Below are 22,733 nucleotides of genomic sequence, written 5' to 3' on the forward strand. Positions count from 1 at the left end.
AAAAAGAACACTGTGTCCTGAATATGGATTGAGACCGATGTTTTATTAAATAATCTTTTGACTTCCATATACAGCTTTTAGGCTCTTGTATTTTGTGCATGTAATCTTTGGGATGAAAATCAGCAATTTACATTCATAGTGATGTACACTGCATGTATTTTTCTACCCTTGTAATACACTTTAACATATTCGATACCTGTCCCAAAATAGTGAGCACAAGGTAGAGTCTAAATGACAAACAAATTCACTTAAATTAAGGTAAATTAGATCTGAAGCTTTCACTTGCAAAATTAAGAGGACAAAGACACTGGGAAATATTTATATACACACACATATACATCATCTCTAAACTGACCAAAAAAGTTAAATGAGAGAACTGTAGCAATGTTACCAGACAGAAAAATGTCTAAAAAAAAAAAAGTAAATATCAAAGCAATGAAAGTTTCACATGCATACAAATAATAATGAAATGAAGGTTACATTTCTTCCAAAACCAGTTATTTGAATCAATAAATACACAAAATGTAATCTCGACAGTTTTACTGAAAATTGGTATTAACAGACGTTAACTGGTGCAGTTAGTGTGTAAGAGACTGGGAGACCGGCCTCTAAATTAAATTGTTTCTGAGGAATATTTAATGACAGCAGCTTTGTACTGCATTTTAAATGAAAAGATGGGGTTGCCACTTGATGGTTAACCAGCACTCAGGGGTGTATTGGTCAGACTTTGTTTTAAAGCAACAAAACAATGCACTCTACAGGTCTTGTGTCTCGCTGCATTCAGTTTTTCACCCTCATCCTCATTCTGTTAGCTCTGGTTAACTGATTTACATACTACTGCTGATGCCTGTGAAAGTGGACTTCAAGGTCTGAGGAGCCCCCATTCCAGAGCCAGCATGGCGTGAGGAGGAAGTCTCTCCTTGGGCTTCTTGAATTTGTCCTTCTCTTTTCGCAGGACCCTCAGCACCTCTATGGGGTCAGTCTTCCCCGTGAACTTCTGCACTGCTTCCTCCCTGCAGTAAAAGAAGATTTGAAAAGGAAGAAACACAACTGATGCACCACTACACTACACTATAGTACAAAATAAAAATATTTGAGAAAACTAAGAGCTTCCCTCTAGTTCAGTCCAGGTTTTAAAAACAGTTGACCACAAACTGATTCGAGCATAGAGAATAACACACGGTTACTGAGCGTTTCCTGTTTTTCAGTCGTACGTGAAGTGTTGTGCAAGTCTTGAGTCACCCTTTTTCTTCCAAGGAATCAAACTATCTTGTAACGTTTTAAAGTGGTCTTGAGCAAAATAGTGTGAATCATTTTCAAAGGAATGTTTTTTTATTGTTATTATTTACTCAGCCACTTAACACTGACCTATGAATCATTCGAGCATAAACAACGAATCCAACTCAAGTGATGAACCGGTGTTGTGACAAATTAGCAAAGAACCTATTTTAAACAGTATCTTTAGGCACTTTGTTTCGAGCAGCCTGTAACAAAAAACACGTAATTTGTTACAGTTGCATCTATGAAAAATACCAAAGATAATACAGTTTGACTGACACAAAATAGTAGCTTAAAAAACTATTCGCTGAAAGCTTGGTGTACAGTGTCCTTAAAAAAAAAAAAAAAGAAGAAGAAGTAGAAGAAAGAGAGGAAACTGGACAAGTGGAAGACAAAAGAAGAAGTGGCACGCCTAAAAAAAAAAAAATATATATATATATATATATATATATATATATATATATATATATATATATATATTAGGGGTGCAACGATACACAAAATTCACGGTTCGGTTCGATACTTTGGTGTCACGGTTCGATATTTTTTCGATACAAAAAAATGTTCATGCCTTTTTAATTTGTCATTTATTAAAATTATAAATATATATTTTAACTCAAAAGTACAGTTTTTAAATTTAATGTTGCTGAAACAAAAGTAATTAAAAAAAATAAATATATCTCAGGGCTCTCAAAATTTCAAAATCCCTGGTAGCCCTTCGGGCAGGGACTTCAGTTTTTGGTAGCCCAAAGTAAATGTAAGTAGCCCGAATAAAAAAGAGAGCAATTTTTTGACTTGATGTTTTGTTTCCTGTTCTTACAATATTATACATTAAAGTATAATATTGTAAAGGAAACAAAACATCAATCAAAAAATTGTTGAAAAACAAATTACAACATTGTATAAAAATTACAATCATCAACTCAAATACTAATTGAACAGAAATTTCTATGAACTTGTAAGAACTGTGTAGGACATGAATCAGTCTGTGTCAGATCCTGAATTTGAAATTTCCACTGAAGTCACGGGTAAGAGACAAGTGGAACCAAGATCTAGGCCATTTGCTTTTTGAAGTTTGCAAAGACTGCTAAATTTTGCCAGTGGTAGTTCACTCTTTGCAACATAGTACGCTGTTCTAAACAGATTTTTCAGGTTTATTTTTAGTATGTTATTTGCAATTGGTGTTTGTTCTGGGAAAGATATTGCAGACTGAGCAATAATGCATTTCTTGCATTTCTCATGGGTTCTAATGGGGGCCTTTCTTAAAATGACTGGTCCCAGTAACAAAGGCGCTTGTCGACTCAGAAATCGAGAGAAAACCAACAACACACCCGGCAGAACATTATGTTATTTACACGGGTGCACATAAGTGGTCCGCATGTGCGCATTCGCTGTCAAAATAAAAGACGCGCACCAGATAAGAAGTTGCAACGCGCGTTTGCGTCCATATAAAAAGCACTGTTTTTGTCCGCTAGAGTGGGATTTTCACGGCACATTCCGCACCACATCTCTGTGCGTTCATCATTTGTTTGAAGCCAGCTCACCTCCTGCAACTACTTTTCCGAGAATACGCGCTTCTTTTGTGGTTCGGACTCCTTCTGACATTTGTTTGGAGGTGGAGGAACACCAAAGTAATTGCTTAAAGGAGCTTCTTCGACATCTTTAAGAGTTTTAAACAAATGTCTGTCCTCCTCCAGAAAATCTTATGTACACACGCGTTGCAACTTCATATCTTGTGCGCGGTTTGTTTGTTTTTTCTTCACAGCGAATGCGCACCTGCGGACCACTTATGTGCAGCCCTGGTTATTTAGCTCGTCATATTGCAGCCACAGAAATTCTTTTGTCCATGAAACCATAAAGCTGCACTTTCTTTTTGCCTTATAGTCTGATTTGTCATAACTTTTCCGTTTTGTGGTAAGCTTTTCTTTGGCTGTCACTTCTTCACCCTGACCTGTCTTATTTGGCTCAGCAGAACTAAAATATATATCCTGCTGCTTTTACACTTACACACACACACACACACACACACACACACACACACACACACACACATACATAACGGTCAGCGATTCTCTGCGCGATCAACCTCTCATATGTTTAAGCTTGCTGCGGGAGATTTCACTTGTCATGTTTGCATAGTAAGCTAACGATTGATAAGACGATGTCAGAGGAATTGGTGCGCAAATTATCATCACTCACAGATCAGTGCTGTTGCTCTCTATACACAGTTTGTGCGATTGCAAAGTGAAAGCAAAAAACAAGCGCAAATTCAAACGCGATTTCAATATGTCACATATTGACAGTGGCTCATCGATGCCAATGACATAATTACCCAGCTACATTTCCGAAAGAATGCAAAAGCATTGACATATATTTTTCCTTCCTACAATAGCCCGACGGGCAGGGCAGAGATAGATTTTGGTAGCCCGACTGGGGTTGCAAAATCGCTAGCCCGACGTCCCGGGGCTAGCGATTTTGCGAGCCCTGTATCTGATTGAGGAATCACTCATCTTTGGAAAAGAGAGTTTATTACAGAGAAATGGCTCTTTCCAAAATAAAAGCTATACTATACGCTTCTTCTGGGCTATATTCTCAGCAGCATATTGTAGCGGGTCAGGGTTGTTCGGGGTTCTGTTTGTACAGTTATGTTTTGTTTATGTTGCCATAGTGACGGGTGACGCCCTCTTGCTGCGACGGTGTGTCCTTCCGGGGTCAGAGGGCGCCCTGTGTGTTGTTGTTGTTGTTGCTGTGCGGTTGCCACGCTGAGCAGTTAGCTAGCGGCAGTGTTCTTCTGCAGATGTCAATAAACGGCTATGCTCCCTGGCTAGCTTACGGGAAGCAAGACCAAACGACATCTCCGTCTCCTCGTTGTCTGAGCTCGCCACATTGGTGTCAGGAGTGGGATGATGGTGGCACCCCATGTTCTGACCCGAGAAGGCACCTGGACATTTGCAAAGTGAAAGCAAAAAACAAGCGCAAATTCAAATGCGATTTCAATATGTCACATATTGACAGTGGCTCACCGATGCCAATGACATAATTACCCAGCTACATTTCTGAAAGAATGCAAAAGCACTGACATATATTTTTCCTTCCTATGATAGCCCGACGGGCAAGGCAGAGATAGATTTTGGTAGCCCGACTGGGGTTGAAAAATCGCTAGCCCCGGGACGTCGGGCTAGCGATTTTGCAAGCCCTGTGTTACAGGCATGGCCCTTTAAGGATGAAGCCTTATGGGAAATGTACGGGGATGTGTGTAGCGGGACTGCCTGGTGTGTGTGAAGAGAGAGAGCGGAGAAGGGGAAAAAGTAACGGTTAGCTACAGAAGAGACGAAAAGAAAATAAATAAAAGGAATATAATAACTCCCTCAACAGCCAGAGTTGTGTCGGCGATGCTCGCTGTGAGTAAACTGTTTCAGCCCACTGTACGCGGTGTTCGTGCCTTAGAGAAGAAATAAAGTTCGGTGAAGCAGTTTCCTACGCCTCCTTCAATCTTTTTGCTAGCGGAGTTGACCTGTATAGTAAGCTGTTGCCGGTGTTGTGCCAAAAAGTGATTGTCTGCCAAAAACTGATTTCCGGTATTTGCCAAAAACTGATTGCTCGTATTTAAACTGCTATAAGTAACTTTTTGGCCTATAATATGTGAAACATATGTCACATGGATCCCATGGATGACAAAGTCATCTTGAGCCACAAACAACATTCGTGTAACAAGGTAGAAGCCGCAATCAGTTTTTGGCAGCGACTTTTATAACCTTTATTTATGCAGTTAAAAAATCTCATTAACATTAAAAATGTCTTTTGTAAGAGTAAGTTGGTCAGAGACAACAGACTGGCAGCAAATATTACAATTTTCTGTAAAAATATTTAAGTGGGGAAAAGGACCGGATTGGTTATAATGTGAGTACAATAGCAGAGAGTTGTAAAGATACTTGAAAAACAGATATGTTTTAATTCTCTATATAGCCCCTTTGTAAACCCTGTTCACCGAAGTCTATTTACCAACATACGTGAAGATATTACACATAAAAAATACACAGAAACATTGGAAATCACTTTTTGGCAGGCAATCACTTTTTGGCACAACACCGGCTACGAGTCAGTTACGGAACCTTCAAGTAACTGCCAGAGGTTTCCTTACTACGGTTAGGGGCCGCGGATCTGGCGCGGTAACACCTGTATCTGATTGAGGAATCATCCATCTTTGGAAAAGAGAGTTTATTACAGAGAAATGGCTCTTTCCAAAATAAAAGCTATACTATACGCTTCTTCTGGGCTATATTCTCAGCAGCATATTGTAGCGGGTCAGGGCTGTTCGGGCTTCTGTTTGTACAGTTATGTTTTGTTTATGTTGCCATAGTGACGGGTGACGCCCTCTCGCTGCGACGGTGTGTCCTTCCGGGGTCAGAGGGCGCCCTGTGTGTTGTTGTTGTTGCTGTGCGGTTGCCACGCTGAACAGTTAGCTAGCGGCAGTGTTCTTCTGCAGATGTCAATAAACGACTGTGCTCCCTGGCTAGCTCACGGGAAGCAAGACCAAACGACACCTCCGTCTCCTCGTTGTCTGAGCTCGCCACATTGGTGTCAGAAGTGGGATGATGGTGGCACCCCATGTTCTGACCCGAGTGACTTTTCCCCCGCCGGTCGTGACCAGCCGGTGCGCCAAAAGAAGGCACCTGGACATTTGCAGGACTTTGTGTGGGGTAATGGGGTCGTCGGGGACCACTGACCCCTTAGGTGGGGGCTATGTAGCGGGTCAGGGCTGTTCGGGGTTCTGTTTGTACAGTTATGTTTTGTTTATGTTGCCATAGTGACGGGTGACGCCTTCTCGCTGCGCACGGTGTGTCCTTCCGGGGTCAGAGGGCGCTCTGTGTGTTGTTGTTGCTGTGCGGTTGCGGCGCTGAGCAGTTAGCTAGCAGCAGTGTTCTTCTGCAGATGTCAATAAACGGCTGTGCTCCCTGGCTAGCTCACGGGAAGCAAGACCAAACGACACCTCCGTCTCCACCTTGTCTGAGCTCGTCACAATATTAAACATATCAGGTCCCCATAAGGAGAATCATGTGCTAACGGCTGTCTAAATGACTCGGGTAAAGTTTGTAGCATGCATGCTTGTTGTTTTTGTCTGCTTCCACTTGTCTTTGCACTAGGATGATGTCAGTGTAAATGTGCAGTCATATTCGTTGTGTTCCCACTAGTGCTGTCAGCGTTAATCTCGTTGAAATGACTGTTAACGACCACAACACGGCAAATCTCCGTTAACGAGCTCACCCCTGCATTGGGCCCTAGACGGGCCAAACACAGCTAACTGTGCTAACGCACTTCGTTCCCACCCATGTAATTGCGCATTGCGTGGCACATCCCACCCCCATACTGTTTTTACTTTAGTCCATGACGCGCTACGTCGGGTCATACGTCACATGAAACCCAAAAAGAAGTCCAAACGCCAGATCTGAAGAGGGTGGGGGAGGTTCAATTTGCCCGTGCATAGGAGCTAACCTTCTGTCTCGCTAGTCTGCCCTGCGCTCTTCCTTCTGACGATCCGTCTTCAGTGTCGTGCGTCGAGCTCGCTTCACGCCCTGACAGCTCGTCCTTCCTTCCGACCGAATCACGTATCGAACGTCAATATAGATACTAGTATCGTGCACCTATATATATATATATATATATATATATATTTTGATAGCAGATGAACACCATCTGAAAGTCATGCCATTAACAAATAGGAAAATCTGTTCAGCCGCAGGAAGTGGAAGGGTGGCTGTTAAGAAGCAATTTTTAAGGACAGGGAGGCAAAGCTGAGGTATGCCAAATTACACAAGAACTGCACTGAAGATCAGTGCAATGTGGAAACGACACTGTCAATGCAGTAAAATCACATTTGGATAGAAAAACAAACAGTAAAACACTATTAGTCATGGACTGGCCTCCCCAGAGGCTGGACTGCAACATTTTTGAAGCAGTGTGGGATCATCTGGACAGAAAACAGAACAAAAAGCAGCCATGATCCAAAAAAAAGAGCTTTGAAGCTAATTCAAGAAGTCTGGAAGACTTTTCCTGAAGACTACTTAAAGAAATGATGAGAAAGCTTCTCTAAGAGAGTTCAGGCTGTATTAAAGAATAAAGGTGGTCATATTAAATATTAACTTTAAAGCTGCTTAGAATTATACAGAATATGTTTTTGTCTTATATACTTTTATTTCCATGTATATGTTTGTAGCTGTTTCAATGAATCCCTCCACCCATTTCCCATTTTCTGAGCAAAATATAAACAAAGATGAATCGTGACTAGAAAATGTATCTAATCTGTTTGTGAGGGGTAGCCAATCAGAAGAAAGTTAGTTACAGTAGTAGGAGGCAGTTCCAAGAGCCATTATAACATAAACAAGGGTTATTTTAAACTGTGAATGATGCAAAGCTGGTAAAGCACAGAGCTGGAAATGACCCAAAGGGTTTCCCTCAAAGGGAGTTTTTGTTTCTGGAACAGGAAATAAAGGTTGCTTATAGTGACTAACTTGATTTTAAAGTAATTGTGTTTCACCTGACCCATCACTCTATATATGCCATACATAAACATCCAGACTCACGAGACACGAAGAAAAGGGTTGTATTCGAATTCTTCCATCAGTGTAGATGGCACTGTGGGTTTGTCATCATCATCTCTTGCCTGCAGAGACAGCAAACGCTTTAAAAAACCTGGTATAAACATATTTAAATGTATTTAAAGATTAAGGCTTGGACTATTCTCTGTGCAGCAAAAGCCTGTAATAGATTACTTATCTGTGCAACAGACCACCATTGTTGTCCAAGATATTTAAAAACAACAACAACAACGATCTAACTGAAATGCCTTTAACACACTGGAAATAGTTGTGGACCACCTACTATGTAATCTGTATATATTTGCGTATCAGGAGACAGGCTAACACCAGAGAAAACTGCAAGCCTTATTCTTGTAGCAGCTTCCTGTATCATGCTCACCCTGGCCCAGCTCAGCATCTCCTTAACCTTTTCATTTTCTGGCTCCACCAGCATGGCAAACTTCAAGTTCTTTATGGTGTACTCGTGCCCACAAAACACCTTCTAAAAGACGAACAAAGCCTCATTTAAAGTAGGGATTAGCTCACAGCACAGCTTCAGTATCTTTACTCATTCTGGGCTTTGTGCCATTTTTAAGACAGTTTGTACTATGAAGGGTGAAAAGAGAGCCAGTCCTGCCCTCAATTCACTGATTGTTGTGGAGTGATGATTCACTATAGTGATTTAGACTTATCTGAGGTCATGCTAGCTGTTGTTAACCCTGTAGAGGTCGTACACACACGCATACGCAAACAGTTAGTATTTCTTATTTCCACTAACCGTGTCTTGAGGTAGGGAACCAAGCACCTGGGTGAGGTTGTGGTACATCTGCTCTGCTGTACCCTCAAGGAACCGTCCACATCCACCAATAAACAACGTATCCCCTAGCAACCCAAAGAAAGGACAAGGGGATGTCACAGGAGGCAGTGGTCAGTTTTTGTCATCGCACACAACATGGACAACTTATAGTATTCATATCTCTAGCCACTCAGAAATCAGTTATTAAGATTATTTGCCTGAAGACACAACAGTTGCAACATGAAGTGAGTCATTTTTTTGCCTTTACTGTACAGTCAGAAGCGGTATGGCGAAATCTACTAGTGTCTTGGATTTCAACCGGTGCACTGATTCTTTATGTGTACAGAAAAAGACCTGTGAACACAGCAGGGGCGTCAGTGCACTCATCCTCCCAAACAAAGTAGCACATGTGACCAGAGGTATGGCAGGGAGTAAACAGGCACCTCACATTGATGGAGCTAAACTGCAGATGAAGAAAAGGACAACGAGGCAAAAAAAAAAATCAGAACTCAAAAAGACAACAGGTTTGTAAAATTTCAAAACGCAGCTAAACGGCATCTTCATCGAGCTCCTGTAGGCGCTTTTTGGACACCTTCAGTTCCTGCGCATTTGTCACTTTATCCGTCAGACCCCCGATTCGATCGTCTCCCCCGTACACCCTCAGGCCAGGGACCTCCTTCACCAGAGCCTCATTCCCACGAGCGTGGTCCCTAGTAAGCAGAGGCACCAAATTACTCCATTAGCCTCAATTTGACTGAGATGCTTTGCAGTGTTGTTACCTGACACGAAACGCTCCTCTTACCAGTGATGGTGTGTGGTGAGAACAGCTATCAAGGAGACGCCTTCTCGTTTCACTATTTCTAGCAGCTGTGGGGGAAAAAAAATCATCCAGTCACTTTTAAAGCAAAACAGCCAAACAGTCCTCAGGTGCAGCTTCTTTGTCCTATGATTGTTTTAGCTTCAAAAAAGTGTAATAGTAGGAGAATGTACAAGGTGCATTAAATGATGAGGAAAGCAAACATTTATTGCAGCCCTAAAATTCTTCTTCTTTTGTTGGCTCATATTTAAACTGATCCACCTTCCCTTCTTTTGCCCCTTGCAGATTCACGCCTGTCGCCCTTTCATTCACACACATGTATTCTGTTTTGCTTCACTCTCACTACAAATCACAGTGTCTGCTGCAAACATGATAGTCCCCACAGAGACTCCTGCCTGACCGTCATCATAGCAAACACACCTCACCACCATCTCGCTGTCCTCATACAAGTCCTGCATCACCCTACTTCTCTGTCACTCCTCACTTCCTCATACTGACTTCCAGAGTGCGTCTCTTTGCACCCTATCATGCTTTCTCTGGAGACAGTGCAATTCCTTTTGACCTCTGTATACCTCTGACCTCTCCATAAACACTCTCAAAGCAAGTATGGTATCTGTAGTGCACTTTCTCTACAGTATCTATGAATATTGCTTATTGCTTTTTAAAATTTCCCTATTTTTAACAAACCAGTCTTCGATTTTTCACTGAATCGATTTTTAAACTGTTTCCTTGTTTTGTTAGATACATAGATGATCAACAAAATAAGTTTAAGTCTTTTCTGAAGTATGACGCCATTTTTAAATCACAGGCACAACAATGTCTCTCACCCGGTGTGGCACAGCCGGGTCCACAGCTATCGCCTGTTTGCTCTGCTCCTCTATCACCAGGTACATGTAGTTGTCTTCCAGGATGGAGATCACCTTTACCTTCATGGTACCCGCACACGCATGCGCACCACAGTGAGCGACGCTTCAAGAAGAGGTTTGATTAGTCAACGTATGAATCATTTACTTGAACGCACCTGTCTTCTGCACGAGATGTTAAATACTTCGTCAAGCATAAACAGGTAGTCGATATAAGCATGCTGGCCGATGTAAGCTGCGCCAGCCCGTAAACTACAGTGTCATGTAGCCGAGTACTTCCTGATGATGTCACATGACTCTAAAATCTAAAAATAGTTTTAAAAAAATCAGAGAAGAGCTACCTCTCTTTAAAGTGTATCCGATCAGGTCGTTTATTGCAGCTGAACTGTGCCCATCCTCTTCAAATTATTAACTCACATTTCTGTCAGACGAAGAAGTTATCGCGACATCGTGTAATCAAAGGGTCAAAATCAAGACCTTTTAATCGAGCTGGAAACAGTCAAACGCCTTTAAATTTGTTACAAATATATACGTGTGTGTGCGTGTGTGTGTCGTAGGGGCTTATTTATCAATGTGTTTTTTCTTGATTTATGCTTCTCTGCCCCTGGAAATGTACAAGCCTTGGTTAAAAATAAAAACCAGTTAAATTATTAACATCTAAAATTTCAAATAATTATTCACATTTTTACATTGTTAAAGACTATAATTATTTTATACTAGTAATTAACTATTAGTAAAGCATGAATAGGCATTTTCAGACATTATCTGACACCTTTTAGGTTGGCTAATCATTATTTTGCAAAGAGTTTTTATATAGAAGCAAACATGAATGTGGTGCATTTATATAGTTCAAATTACTAAACGATGGATAAAGTATGGCTTTTTAATAGTCAATCCAGCCTCTAGGGGCATAATATCAGCCTTGTACAATTCAATTTCCAATTTAAAATGTTCTTCAGTAGCTGCCATCAAATCTAAATGGGAACAGGACCTTAACTCTCATTTGACAAAAGAACTGTGGGACTCTGTCCTTGGCCAAGTTCACATTATATCATTGTGTGCTCGACACACACTCATTCAATTTAAGATTGAATTTAAGGGCTAAGTTGGTGCCAGAGGCAGACCCAACCTGTAGAAGGTGTGGGGGTGCCCCTGGTAGATTACTTCATATGCACTGGTCCTGTCCTTCGTTGGCCAACTTTTGGACCTCTGCTTTCTATATAATGTCTGAAGTCATGCAGCATCAAATTAAACCAGAGTCACTCTGTGCTGTTTGGTGCGGGCCAGAACCTGAAGTTGCCCAACTCCAGACACAGAACATTAAACTTTTCATTACTGCTGGCCAGATGAGCTATTTTACTTAAGTGGAAAGACTCTTCTCCCCCCTCGTATGTGCAATGGGTAAAAGATATGTCCTGTATGGATTTAGAAAAAAATAGATATACAGTTTGTGGGTGAAAAAACACATTTTATAAACTGTGGTTCCCTTTTCTGGACTTCTTTGAAAGGCCCACAACTATTGTTTCTGAGTAGCCCACAGATTAAGTATGGCTACATATCCATAATGTGCTTACACATTTGTTTTTTCCCCCTCAATTGCATTATTAGGACTGTGTGCACACAGTCCTAATAATAATAATAATAATAATAATAATGTGTCCACATCAATCACCTACTAAATGAAACAAAATAATAATTATTTTTAAAAAATGCTACCGGACCTGCTTCTTAATACTTTCATCATATTTAGACATGAGAGAAGCTTAATTCCATGGTTTGCTAATAGACAAGATTTAGCAATTATAACCCAAAGCATCTCCCAAAATGTAACTGGAAAATTTAGATAACACCGATGAAAGCGTTCGCCAAAGGCAAACTTCTACTACTGTAATAATCCAATAATATGAGATGTATATGAGAATATAACAGTTTTAATGGCCTTATTCTGCATCAGGAATATATTTTGCTTATGACACAATTTATTGACACAAACTTTTGTGTGAACCTACTGAAACAAATGTGCTTTATTGCTTTTTCCAAATTGCTTCATGCAATAGTCCTTGAAAGATTTTACTTTACGAGCAAAATATGATTTGGGGTTTCTAACAATGCTGACACAAGAGGTAGACAAGGCTGAGCTCACAGATCACTTTGATTATTTATATGTAAAGGCAGCTATGCTGTATTTTGCACATAAACAACCAAACTAGCATCTTTTAAGCAAGCGTGAAAATAAATGACATGAAGAAACATTGATACAAATCTTTGTAGGCGAAGAAATGATTACCTATTATTAAACCAACTCACAGAAAGTGTCCACATACGCCAACATTTGTTACTCATGTGGTCCTCGTCTTGTTAAATGTTCAAACGCTGAGTGAAACAGTAGTTTGAACATCAATATATTAAAGCATAAGACTAAATAACTTTTCTGATACATTTACAGAATAACTACATTTTTCTCATTTTAAAACATTCAAATAATGGCCATTTATTCCTTAAAACTGCCAACCCAAAAAACTCAAATATATCTAAAAGAATGACTTATTTATAGATTTATAGTCTAATATGTTATGCTGAACACTGCGATAGGAAAAAATGGACCTTGAGTTAAAGTCAATGCAATGGATGTGCTGTTTTTCAGTCGGTTTACAGATTAGTTGCAGGTATTTCTTTGAGTATATAATTGACAGCTTGCAGTGTTGTAATCAGTTGAAATGCCAACTCTGGTGCACTTTCACTCCTTGGGCACTCGGAAATTATCTTTCTCCTTCCGAAGACTTCTCATGGTCTCGATAGGGTCTGTCTGCTTCACATGCTCTTGAACGGACGGCTCTCTAAATTACACATGGGGGGGGGAAACAAATGTAGTCAGGCAGCACTCTCACTGTAGGTACCTCAAAACAAACTATAATCATCTGTAATTACTACTACAGTGATGTGAAAAAGAGAAATTTCACAGGGCCCTGTACTAAGTAAGTGCACCCCGGGTTCAGTAGCTTGTAGACCAGCTCTAGCAGCAATAAGTAATGATTTCCTGTATGACTCGCAGTCTCTCACATCATTGCAGAGGAATTTCGACATACTCTCCTCTACATGACGTTGCTTCAGTTCATTGATAGTTGTGGGCATTTGTTTTTGCACAGCACTCTTAAGGTCCCACCACAGCATTTTAATCAGGATTAAGGTCTGGACTTTGTCTGGGCCATTGCAACACCTCCACTCTTTTTGGTTTCAGCAATGCTGGTATAGATTTGTTCCTGTGTGTCATCCTGTTGCATGATCCAATTTGGGCCAAGGTTTAAGTTCTGGACAGATAACCTCACATTTGATTCTAAAATTCTTTTGGACAACATGTCCAAGGTCGTGTGGATCAAAACAAGCCCAAATCATCACCCCAATAACACCTCAAATATGCTGTGTTAGCGCTGTACATTATGGCCAAACATCTCCACTCCTGTGTCGTCTGTCCAAAGGCAATTGTGGTTTGATCCAACTTTACAAAGTTTAAGTCATGCTGCCATGTTCTTTTTAGAGAGAAGAGGCTTTCTCCTGTCAACCCTTCCAAACCAGCCCTACTTGTTCAGCATTTTTCTAATTGTAATGTCACAAACTTTTACATTTAACATGCTAAATTATGCCTGTCAAGTTTAAGATGGAGCTCTCTTTTTTTCCACTTTCTCTGAGCATTACAGTCTGACTGTTACATGATTGTGCCGGGACATCTACTCCTGGGAAGACTTGTATTACCTTAGTTATATTAACAGACCCCTAAATGCACCAGACCAGCAAGCTGCCCAAATGTCAGCTTTTCTACAAGTCCACACTCGCTGATCATCAGTTAATTAAGTCCAATTCATTAGCAGCATCTGGCTACTGCTTATTCTCTAAATTCCTATAGAAGTAGTATTGCTGTACTTAGTTTTTTACAGGACTGCATTAAGTCCTGTGAAAACTCTTTTTCACAAGGCTGTTTTTAATGAAGTTATACATACTTTACTCTCATAAAGGGGTTAAATGTGAATTCATCTGCCAGAGTGGACGGAATAGTTGGTTCTCCGTTGCTGCACTTCTCCTACAGACAGATAAATACACAAAAATTGCAAAGTTGTTTTAATTAATTAAGGATAACTGATTTGAAGTGGTTACTGTATGAATCACGTACCTTTGCCCAGGCCAACTTCTTCTGAATTACTTCATTGTGCGGTTCCACATGATGTGCAAATTTCAGATTGTTGACGGTGTACTCATGACCACAATAGACACGCTTAAACACAAACACGCTAAAGTTAGTCACGCACCTTAAACATACAGCAAAGTTAACTCATCAACTACTGAAGAATTTAAGTCTTTCCTTTTCCATCCTAAAAATCTGTAAAATTAACGCCTATGTTTGCAGTTACCGTTTCAGGAGGAAGGCGCCCCAGAATTTCTATCAAGGCTTTGTGCATCTGCTCTGCTGTACCCTCAAAAAATTTCCCACAGCCAGCCACAAACAGAGTATCCCCTGCATGGGAAAAACAGGAGTTCTTAGGGCCTTTAAGTTCACACAAAACATGTCTTTATTTACACTCGCAGTTTATCTCATATAAATGTTTAACTTAAGTAACCACACCTGTAAAGACAGCTGGTGGTTCAGTGCAGTTTTCTTTGGTCACGTAGTAACAAATGTGACCAGTCGTGTGACAAGGAGTAGAAAGGCATTTAACATGGAGTGAGCCAACCTGAGGAGAGAAAAACATAAGTGAGCAATCGTTCATTTGAAGCTTATAGTTGGACCACAGAGCAGAGAGTTTGCTCGTCTCACTTTGAAAGTGTTGGAATGAGAAACTTTCTTTGTAATGGCATCAACTCTGTCATCCCCTCCATAGACCTTCAGACCTGGCATTAGTTTCAACATCTTCTCATTTCCACCGGCATGATCCCTAAAACAGAAAATTAGTGTGTTGGTATTACTCTTTTGTCCAATACAGGTTTAGCGGGTTCTTAGCATAAGAAGCCAAAGCAAATGTTTATTTATAAAGCGTGCATTTAGTGGGCAGTAGCGTTTAATACGAGTAAATGGTATTCACAGCAAAACAATCAAGACAATTTGCCGATTTCTGGGAAACATAATGACAGGAAATGGGCGGGGTGATGACGTCTTAAGTAGTAGGAGCATCTTCTGACTTCAGCATCTGATGTTTTGGGATCATGTTTGCACAGCAACACCTTTTAGGCCATCATTCCTTCTCTTGCAGGCTATTTGCACCATTACTATAGTAATGCTAGTATAATGATGCAGGTAGTTTGTGGTCTGTGTTGTCAGTCAGCATCAAGCTAAACACAATGTCTGCCACAAGCTTTTCCTAGAAGCACTTTGTTAGACTGGAGAATGCTGCTGCTAAATGCAGCATGTGATCAGGTAGTAAGATGCACATCAGCATGAGAAAATTAAAAGAAAGAAAATCAAAGCAAACAAAATCACTTGACTCCTACTGCAGCCCTGCGTGAGAAACTGGTGGAGAAATATATAAGCATACCTTGTCCTAAAAAAGACTTTACAAATTTTGAGTGAGTACAGTACAGTAGGTAGGTTACTTTGCAGTCACAGCCTTCCATGATCAGAGTGGACCTAATACTTTGTTCACACAGCACGCTGGATGTGAACGTGGTTATATTAATGGTAATGGTGATGAATATAAAATGTATCTTTTGCCTTAACAGGTACAATAAGTATTTTTTTAGCTTACTTATTATGGAAAAATAATCTTGAAAAAAAAAAAAAAATTCATCAATGTTATAAAATAAGCAGTAGCTTACCAGTGGTGATGGGTGGTTAGAACTGTGGTGAGTTTTACACCATGCTTTCGGACAGCTTCAACAACCTGTTCAAAGCACACACACAAAAAAAAAATGCTGAGTGGAGCCATGCCAATATAACTACTTAATTTATCAATAAGTATCCAACAACAATTAGTTATTAAAGGTCTTAATGAAGAATAGGAGAGAAAAAGATGTTTGTTACAGCTTTTTCTATGGAGAATTCACAGATTTGGGCCCTACTACTAATTTAGTAGGGCCAGTCAGGGTTCTTGGATTTTGGACTTGCTGAAAACTTGCTGAAAACATTAAATTGGTATTTCTTACTCACACGCTAGTTTTAAATGTAGCAATGAGCAAATACTTGATATTTTCTAATATTACAAATACCTTTGACTTGATATCAGACTTTCAAACTAGGCAGATTCTGTATATAGTTGAAAGGAGATTGGTCTTCTTCCAAACTAAGGACTACTGTGTAGTTGGAAAGTCGTGTCTGTCCTTCACTACATATCATTATAATGCCCAAACGAAGGTCGGGCCGATAAAAATGCACATCATATCAAATTTCATTCTCAGTATTCTCTGAATAAAAAGATTGGATGCATTTTCCTGCAACAGTTACAGTATTCTATCCAGTACATACTTAACCTCACATACACACTAACCTCAAACTGATATAAGGTACTCTGCACCTTTCTGCAAACTGTCCTGAAAGTAGGCACCTCCCATACAAAAATAATGAAATAAAAATAGTAAAATAAATAAATACATAAATAAGAAGAAATCTATCACGCTTGGATAGAATTACGTAGTGTTTTCAGTAGTCTAGGGTTATGTTTTGACCTACACCCAACAACAACAACAACAATAATAATAACAATAATATATTTTTCTTAAGTCCAAAATATCACCAGCAAAACGCAGAGTGGATTCTCTCAGAGTTATGATGCTGAACACTATATGTATTCTCATTGATGAATGACTATTTTAACCCTTATAAACTGTTCGCATTTCAAGCTGTCAGAATATGGTTGGGGTCAGTTTTGACCCATGCTAAGAACTGGTATAAATGTTTATACAACATTTTGAACTACAGATTATATAAATAGAATATGCATAAATAGCATATCTAAAAAAATTGGATGATTAATGCTTAATTAATGTTTCAGAGACCAGATAGTGTATTTTTGAGATTTACAAGATTCGTTTTTAGTGGAAAAAAAAAATCTAATACTTGAAAGCAGGAGAGAAATTATGATTTAATTATATTCTACTCAAAGTGAAAATGTTAATGACCTCAACTTTTGGGATTTATTATATAACAATGCAAAACTATTACAACTGTTAAACACTGCCCCTTGATATGTCATAAAAAAAAAACTGCTTGTAACTGCAGCCTATAACAATATCTATAATAATTCAATAACTTGTTCATTGCAAACTAATGTGTTTATTCAGGGCAGTGGTAGGACACCTTGCATGTGTGGAACTTGCGCAAGTGTTTCCCACAGTCACCTAAATGCCAGTTCAGGTATCTTTATAATCTTGCTGAAAGGCAACAATTCTAATACTTCTAACCATTGCACCATCATGCTGAGTCATTTCAAAGCTCATGTCTGTGTCAAGGCACCATCCTTAAAGGCACTCACTGACATCTATGTAACCTCTCGTGCACTGTTTGGAGATCACTCCATCTCACAGACCAGCTGGTACCGGTCTCTGTGGGAACCTGGGCAAATATAGTGAGGACGCAGACAGTCTACGTGACAGTGTCAAGGTCCCCCTTGACGTCTGTCACGTCTGTCCAATAAAAAGTAAAGAAGGAAAAAACCCACATAGGCATGACTTGCACACAAGATTCCCTAAAACCACTTTTTTTTTTAATTTGACCCACACTGGTAGATCTAAAAATCACATTTCATCACAAACAGCCTCAGTTTACAAAAGATTGTAGCACCTGTACAACAGTATAAGATTTTGGATCATTTTAGGTATAGTCATAAAGTCAGTCAGAAACACAAAAACTAAACAAAAAAAGTGTCTAAACTATTTCACACACTTTCTCTCATTTAAATGAAGCAACTACTACAGTACTCTGTGTAGTAAATACTTAATTTAACTTGGTTATTCCTCACACACACACTAACCTCAGGTGAACTGGCAGCAGGTACAATTGCACCTTGAACGAACTGCAAACTGTCCTGTAACTAGACACTTCCTCAGATACCATATCATGTAATAATTATAATAATAATGATAATAGTAACAACAACAATAATAATAATAATAATAATACTTTCAGGCTCAAAATAAAAAAAAAAAAAAAGACAAAACAAAAAGAAAACTATGTTGCTATCAAATATTTGTAAAAGGACACAATTTTGACTTGAATAGTGTGTAAAGGTTAACACAATCACTTGTAGGTAGACTTTCTGCATTGGTGTTAAAGTGTTGTCAACTGGTTTATATAACATTACTTGATATGATACAGTGACTGAACAGACCTTTATTGGCTCCACGGGGTCTACAACAGCTGCTTCTCTGGAGTCCACATCGATCAGTAGGTACATGTAGTTGTCAGACAGCGCAGGGAGCAGTTCAATCTTCATGTTTGCTTGCTCCACCAGATTAGATTTCCTGACCACACTGTGAAGGAGGGCGGCTGCCTGGGCCTTGACTTCCACCGGAGCTTCATGAGGGGATAAAAGTCGATATTTAACACAGAGCCACATCAGACAGAAATCGGGACAGTTTAACTTCTAGTCCCCTGTACCTCTGTAATATATTCACATACTCCTTGCCTTACATTCGTTTAATGCCACAAACGCGAGAAACTTAAGACACCTCACCGCCCCGCTGGACAAGTGAACGCCACACGTTAACACGCTTCGGTGTTGGATTTTTTGTGGGCACGCTAATTAATTACACCGATATGACTGTCATAGAGGAGGTTATATAAGAGGAAACAGGTATGAGCTCAGACAGGCCGGCTGTGCTCATGTGACAGCTCCCCCCCATCTTAAGACGACAAAACATAAACAAACGAACAAACGCCATCTACCCACCTAACGGCAGCGAAGCAAGCGAAAACTACGCTAAACCTTCGCGGGCTGAAAATGAGAGAAAACCGTGTGAACGTACCGAATTTTAAGGCTGTCGCAGCTCCTAATAGAGTGCAGGCACTCCCTACTAGTGACTTGAATAACATAACAACAGTAGCTAAAGTCTTATCACGTTTGTGCAAACCAGAAAAGTTTGGTTTTGGTTCAGTTCCGCCTCCGCTCCCTTTGACCTTTGCCCTCCAAGGCTCCGCCAATCAAGTCTCGGGTATATAGATCGGGAATGATCTATCTACGTATTTATTTACGTAAACAAGTTACACGTGACTGTCTAACTTGTTTACGTAATTCTGCACAAGAGTAGTTTAATAAAGTTAGTAAGTGGTTTTGTTTTACATTTTAGTCCCGGTAATTATCTCAAATAAGATAGCATTGATTCGACGTTTGTGCTCTGCGCATGTCCCTTCAGGCTTGCCGTAGGTTGATGTTCCGGAGCGGTCAAACGGTGTCGGTCAAAGTTTAGTTACACTCGTGCTGACTGCATCAAGGCAGCCGAAACCGCTCACGGTTCTCCACGATGACAGCACGGAATATTTCCCGGTTCTGGGAATGGGGGAGAAAGATCATTTGCGTTGGGAGAAACTATGCGGATCACGCAAAAGAGCTGAAAAACGCGATTCCTAAGGAGCCTGTCTTGTTCCTGAAGCCTCCTACTGCATATGTGAGAGAGGGCTCGCCTATCTTGGTGCCCCTTTACACCACTAATCTGCACCATGAAGTGGAGCTGGGGGTGGTGATCGGGAAAGGGGGCACGGCCATCCCGCAGTCCGCCGCTATGGAGCATGTTGCGGGTTATGCTCTGTGCTTGGACATGACAGCCCGAGACATCCAAGACGAGTGCAAGTCCAAAGGTCTGCCCTGGACCATGGCCAAGGCTTTCAACACCTCCTGTCCTGTCAGCGAGTTCATCCCCAAAGAGCGCATCCCTGACCCGGGGAAGGTCAGCCTGTGGCTGAAAGTAAATGATCAGCTTCGACAGAGCGGCTGCACCTCTCAGATGATCTTCTCCGTCCCATATCTCATCAGCTACATCAGCGACTTCATCACCTTGGAGGAAGGGGATCTCATCCTGACCGGGACCCCTAAAGGAGTCTCCGCCGTGCAGGAGCACGATGAGCTGCAGGCTGGGATCGAGGACATTGTTACGATGAGCTTTACAGTAGACAGACAAGACCATTAGCGGGAAAAGAGACTTAACTGAGGCAGATGAGATAAAGACTCGTGAAGAGAAGGTGCTTCAATCTTTTTTTAAATCTTTGCGCATCAGCAGATGGCAGTGCTGTGCCACCGAGACTGTATTTCTGATCAATTCTTGCTGCCTTGCCCAGCATTTTAGAAGAGCCGAAGTACAACACACAGTTTCGTGACACCGTTTGAGCAAAATCAGGACAACTATAATCAATTTTACTGTATTTTAGCCACAATATAAAAAACATATTCATCACACAGTGTCACTATGTCTTTCACCAGACTATGAAGTAATTTATAGTATTAAAATGAAAGGTGTAATGATGTAAAAAAAAAAAAAAAAAAACGAAACTAAAATGAGCATTAGATCATTATATTTTTGTAATTTATTATTCTTTTTTAATCATTTGCTGTAAAAAATAAAAGGATTGCAGAAACTTGAAAACAGCATCTTGTATTCTCCTTTTTGAGAAACTTCATATTTTTCAGAAAACAGTAAATAAGAAAACAGTAAATAACAGTAAATAAGAAAGCTATTTCATAATAAAAACAAGTCCTCCATTAAAAAAAAATACTTGTCATTGGTAATGACAGTTTATATCAGTATTCATCTTTTTATAAATGCATTAGAGTTCAAATAGTATTCTCAGCGCAGATGTGATCTATGTATAATCACATATATGTTTTTATGTTAATGCTGAAAAAGTGTCTCTTCGTAATCTTGTACACCAGATGTTTGAAACACACTCAAAATACTTAAAAACAATTACTTCAAAATGTTGATATAAAAGTTGATTTTTTCCCCCCACAATAATTAGTGGCATTGCTTTTGTTCCCAGTGGGTTATATAGTAAAATCTAAAATTACAATAATAACAGTAAGGTACAGGTAACATTAAGAAAACATTCCTCACATTATAGTGTAGATGTAAATTGTATGAAAGACCATGAGTTTTACAAAAAAACCCAAAAACGTATGGTTCATTTAAGTATTAAAGTTTTAATATATCTAAGGAATTATTACAATTTAGAGAAGCTCATGGGTTGAAAATGTTTGTTGTCCTCAGAAGAATTCAGTTTGAAAAAACCTGTTTGATTAGCACGGGATCAGTTCCATAGTGTAGCAGTTTACACATTTACCCAATGAGTGAAAAGTCCTTCTACAATCCCAGGAGAAGAGACAAATCCCTTTGGGGTTGCATCAGGAAAAGCATCCGGAGTTTAAAAAAAAAAAAAGTACATCTGCCAAATCAAACATGTGGAGCTACCCACTGTGGCGCCCCCTGTGAATAAGGGAGCAGCTGAAAGTAACATCAGATTTGTCTCTGCGGGAGTTTGAAATACAGGTTTCACTACCCAGCTGTTCTTAATTTAGGAACATGGCTACACTTACCAGCCAGTTCAGTACATACTGTAGCTACCTGCTTTTGCCTTTAGAAGTGCTTTAATTCTTCACGGCACAGACTCAACAAGGTGCAGGAAACATCCTCAGAGATTTTGGCCCATATTGACATGTTAGCATCACACAGCTGCTGCAGATTTGTTGGCTGCACATCTATGATGAGGATCTCCTTTCTCACCACATCCCAAAGAGGCTCTATTGGACTGAGATCAGCTGACTGTGGAGGTCATTTGAGCATTTGAACTCACTGTCATGTCACAACCTGAACTGTTAGTACAAGACAGGATGAATCCGCTTTGGGTGTTCAGAGACGCTCTTTTGCATACCTTTGTTGTAACAAGTGGTTATTTGATTTGCTGTTGCCTTCATTCTTCTCTGACCTCTGGCATTAACAAAGTAACAAGTTTTTACCCAGAGCACTGACGCTCACTGGATATTTTCTCTTTTTCGGGTCTTTCTCTGTAAACCGTAGAGATGGTTATGGGGGAAAATCCCAGTAGATCAGCAGTTTTTGAAATACTTTGGCAACCACGTCGCAGTCAAAGTCACTAAAAGTCACTTTTCTTCTCTATTTTCATGCTCAGTTTGAACTTCAGCAGCTTTCTTGTCCATGTCTACAACCCTAAACGCACCAAGGTGCTGTCACCATCAACTCAGAACAACATCTCTGGGCGGAAGCTACATCTCGGATCAGTTGGCTGCGGTTGTGAGGTCTCACAATCTGCTATGTGAGCAAAAAAGAGTGACAAGACCACAGAATCGACGGCTAATAACGTCACGGAGAAACTCGCAGCTATTAACGGGAGATTGAGAGACCAGTGTCGGAGTGTTAAAAACAGCTTGAAATTCTCATGAGTTGTTTGCAAAAGAAAAATTACCATCATATTGCGG

General features: G+C 40.1%; 3 protein-coding genes across 4 annotated transcripts; 1 reads left to right on the forward strand and 2 right to left on the reverse strand.

The window, feature by feature from the left end:
• Positions 1-22: 22 nt before the first annotated feature.
• Positions 23-10,816, reverse strand: hagh (hydroxyacylglutathione hydrolase). Its single transcript, XM_040051433.1, has 9 exons — positions 10,671-10,816; positions 10,294-10,435; positions 9,452-9,516; positions 9,242-9,359; positions 9,004-9,112; positions 8,632-8,735; positions 8,254-8,355; positions 7,860-7,939; positions 23-1,013 (listed from the first exon to the last, which is right to left on the reverse strand). The coding sequence occupies exons 2-9, from the start codon at positions 10,396-10,398 to the stop codon at positions 863-865; spliced, it is 834 nt and encodes a 277-aa protein (XP_039907367.1). The 5' UTR covers positions 10,399-10,435; positions 10,671-10,816; the 3' UTR covers positions 23-862.
• A 1,428-nt stretch (positions 10,817-12,244) lies between these two features.
• On the reverse strand, positions 12,245-19,434 carry LOC120746143 (hydroxyacylglutathione hydrolase, mitochondrial-like). The gene is made up of 9 exons (XM_040051444.1): positions 19,276-19,434; positions 18,639-18,823; positions 16,132-16,196; positions 15,137-15,254; positions 14,945-15,053; positions 14,733-14,836; positions 14,495-14,596; positions 14,325-14,404; positions 12,245-13,166 (listed from the first exon to the last, which is right to left on the reverse strand). The coding sequence occupies exons 1-9, from the start codon at positions 19,340-19,342 to the stop codon at positions 13,067-13,069; spliced, it is 930 nt and encodes a 309-aa protein (XP_039907378.1). The 5' UTR covers positions 19,343-19,434; the 3' UTR covers positions 12,245-13,066.
• Positions 19,435-19,540: 106 nt separating this feature from the next.
• On the forward strand, positions 19,541-22,733 carry fahd1 (fumarylacetoacetate hydrolase domain containing 1). Of its 2 annotated transcripts, XR_005698792.1 has the most exons (2): positions 19,541-20,485; positions 22,427-22,733. XR_005698792.1 is itself a non-coding variant. In XM_040051458.1 (1 exon), the coding sequence occupies exon 1, from the start codon at positions 19,771-19,773 to the stop codon at positions 20,431-20,433; it is 663 nt and encodes a 220-aa protein (XP_039907392.1). In that variant the 5' UTR covers positions 19,541-19,770; the 3' UTR covers positions 20,434-21,255. The 2 variants fall into 2 exon arrangements, 1 of the variants encoding a protein (XP_039907392.1); XM_040051458.1 differs by lacking the exon at positions 22,427-22,733 and having other exon boundaries at positions 19,541-21,255.

This window comes from Simochromis diagramma, unplaced genomic scaffold (genome assembly GCF_900408965.1).
Source record: "Simochromis diagramma unplaced genomic scaffold, fSimDia1.1 OVJJ01000321.1, whole genome shotgun sequence".
NCBI classification, from domain to species: Eukaryota; Metazoa; Chordata; class Actinopteri; order Cichliformes; family Cichlidae; genus Simochromis; species Simochromis diagramma.

What these genes read in the sequence shown, in the direction of transcription:
- hagh (XM_040051433.1), bottom strand. Translation starts at nt 10,398, where the DNA reads ATGAAGGTAAAGGTGATCTCCATCCTGGAAGACAACTACATGTACCTG. An exon ending in CTCACCACACACCATCACTG is followed by an intron (nt 9,360 to 9,451) that starts GTAAGAGGAGCG and finishes TCTGCTTACTAG; the next exon opens with GGACCACGCTCGTGGGAATG. An exon ending in CAAATGCGCAGGAACTGAAG is followed by an intron (nt 9,113 to 9,241) that starts GTGTCCAAAAAG and finishes CTTCATCTGCAG; the next exon opens with TTTAGCTCCATCAATGTGAG.
- LOC120746143 (XM_040051444.1), bottom strand. Translation starts at nt 19,342, where the DNA reads ATGTTATTCAAGTCACTAGTAGGGAGTGCCTGCACTCTATTAGGAGCT. An exon ending in ACCCCGTGGAGCCAATAAAG is followed by an intron (nt 16,197 to 18,638) that starts GTCTGTTCAGTC and finishes TGCTTTGAACAG; the next exon opens with GTTGTTGAAGCTGTCCGAAA. An exon ending in CTAACCACCCATCACCACTG is followed by an intron (nt 15,255 to 16,131) that starts GTAAGCTACTGC and finishes TTTCTGTTTTAG; the next exon opens with GGATCATGCCGGTGGAAATG.
- fahd1 (XM_040051458.1), top strand. Translation starts at nt 19,771, where the DNA reads ATGACAGCACGGAATATTTCCCGGTTCTGGGAATGGGGGAGAAAGATC.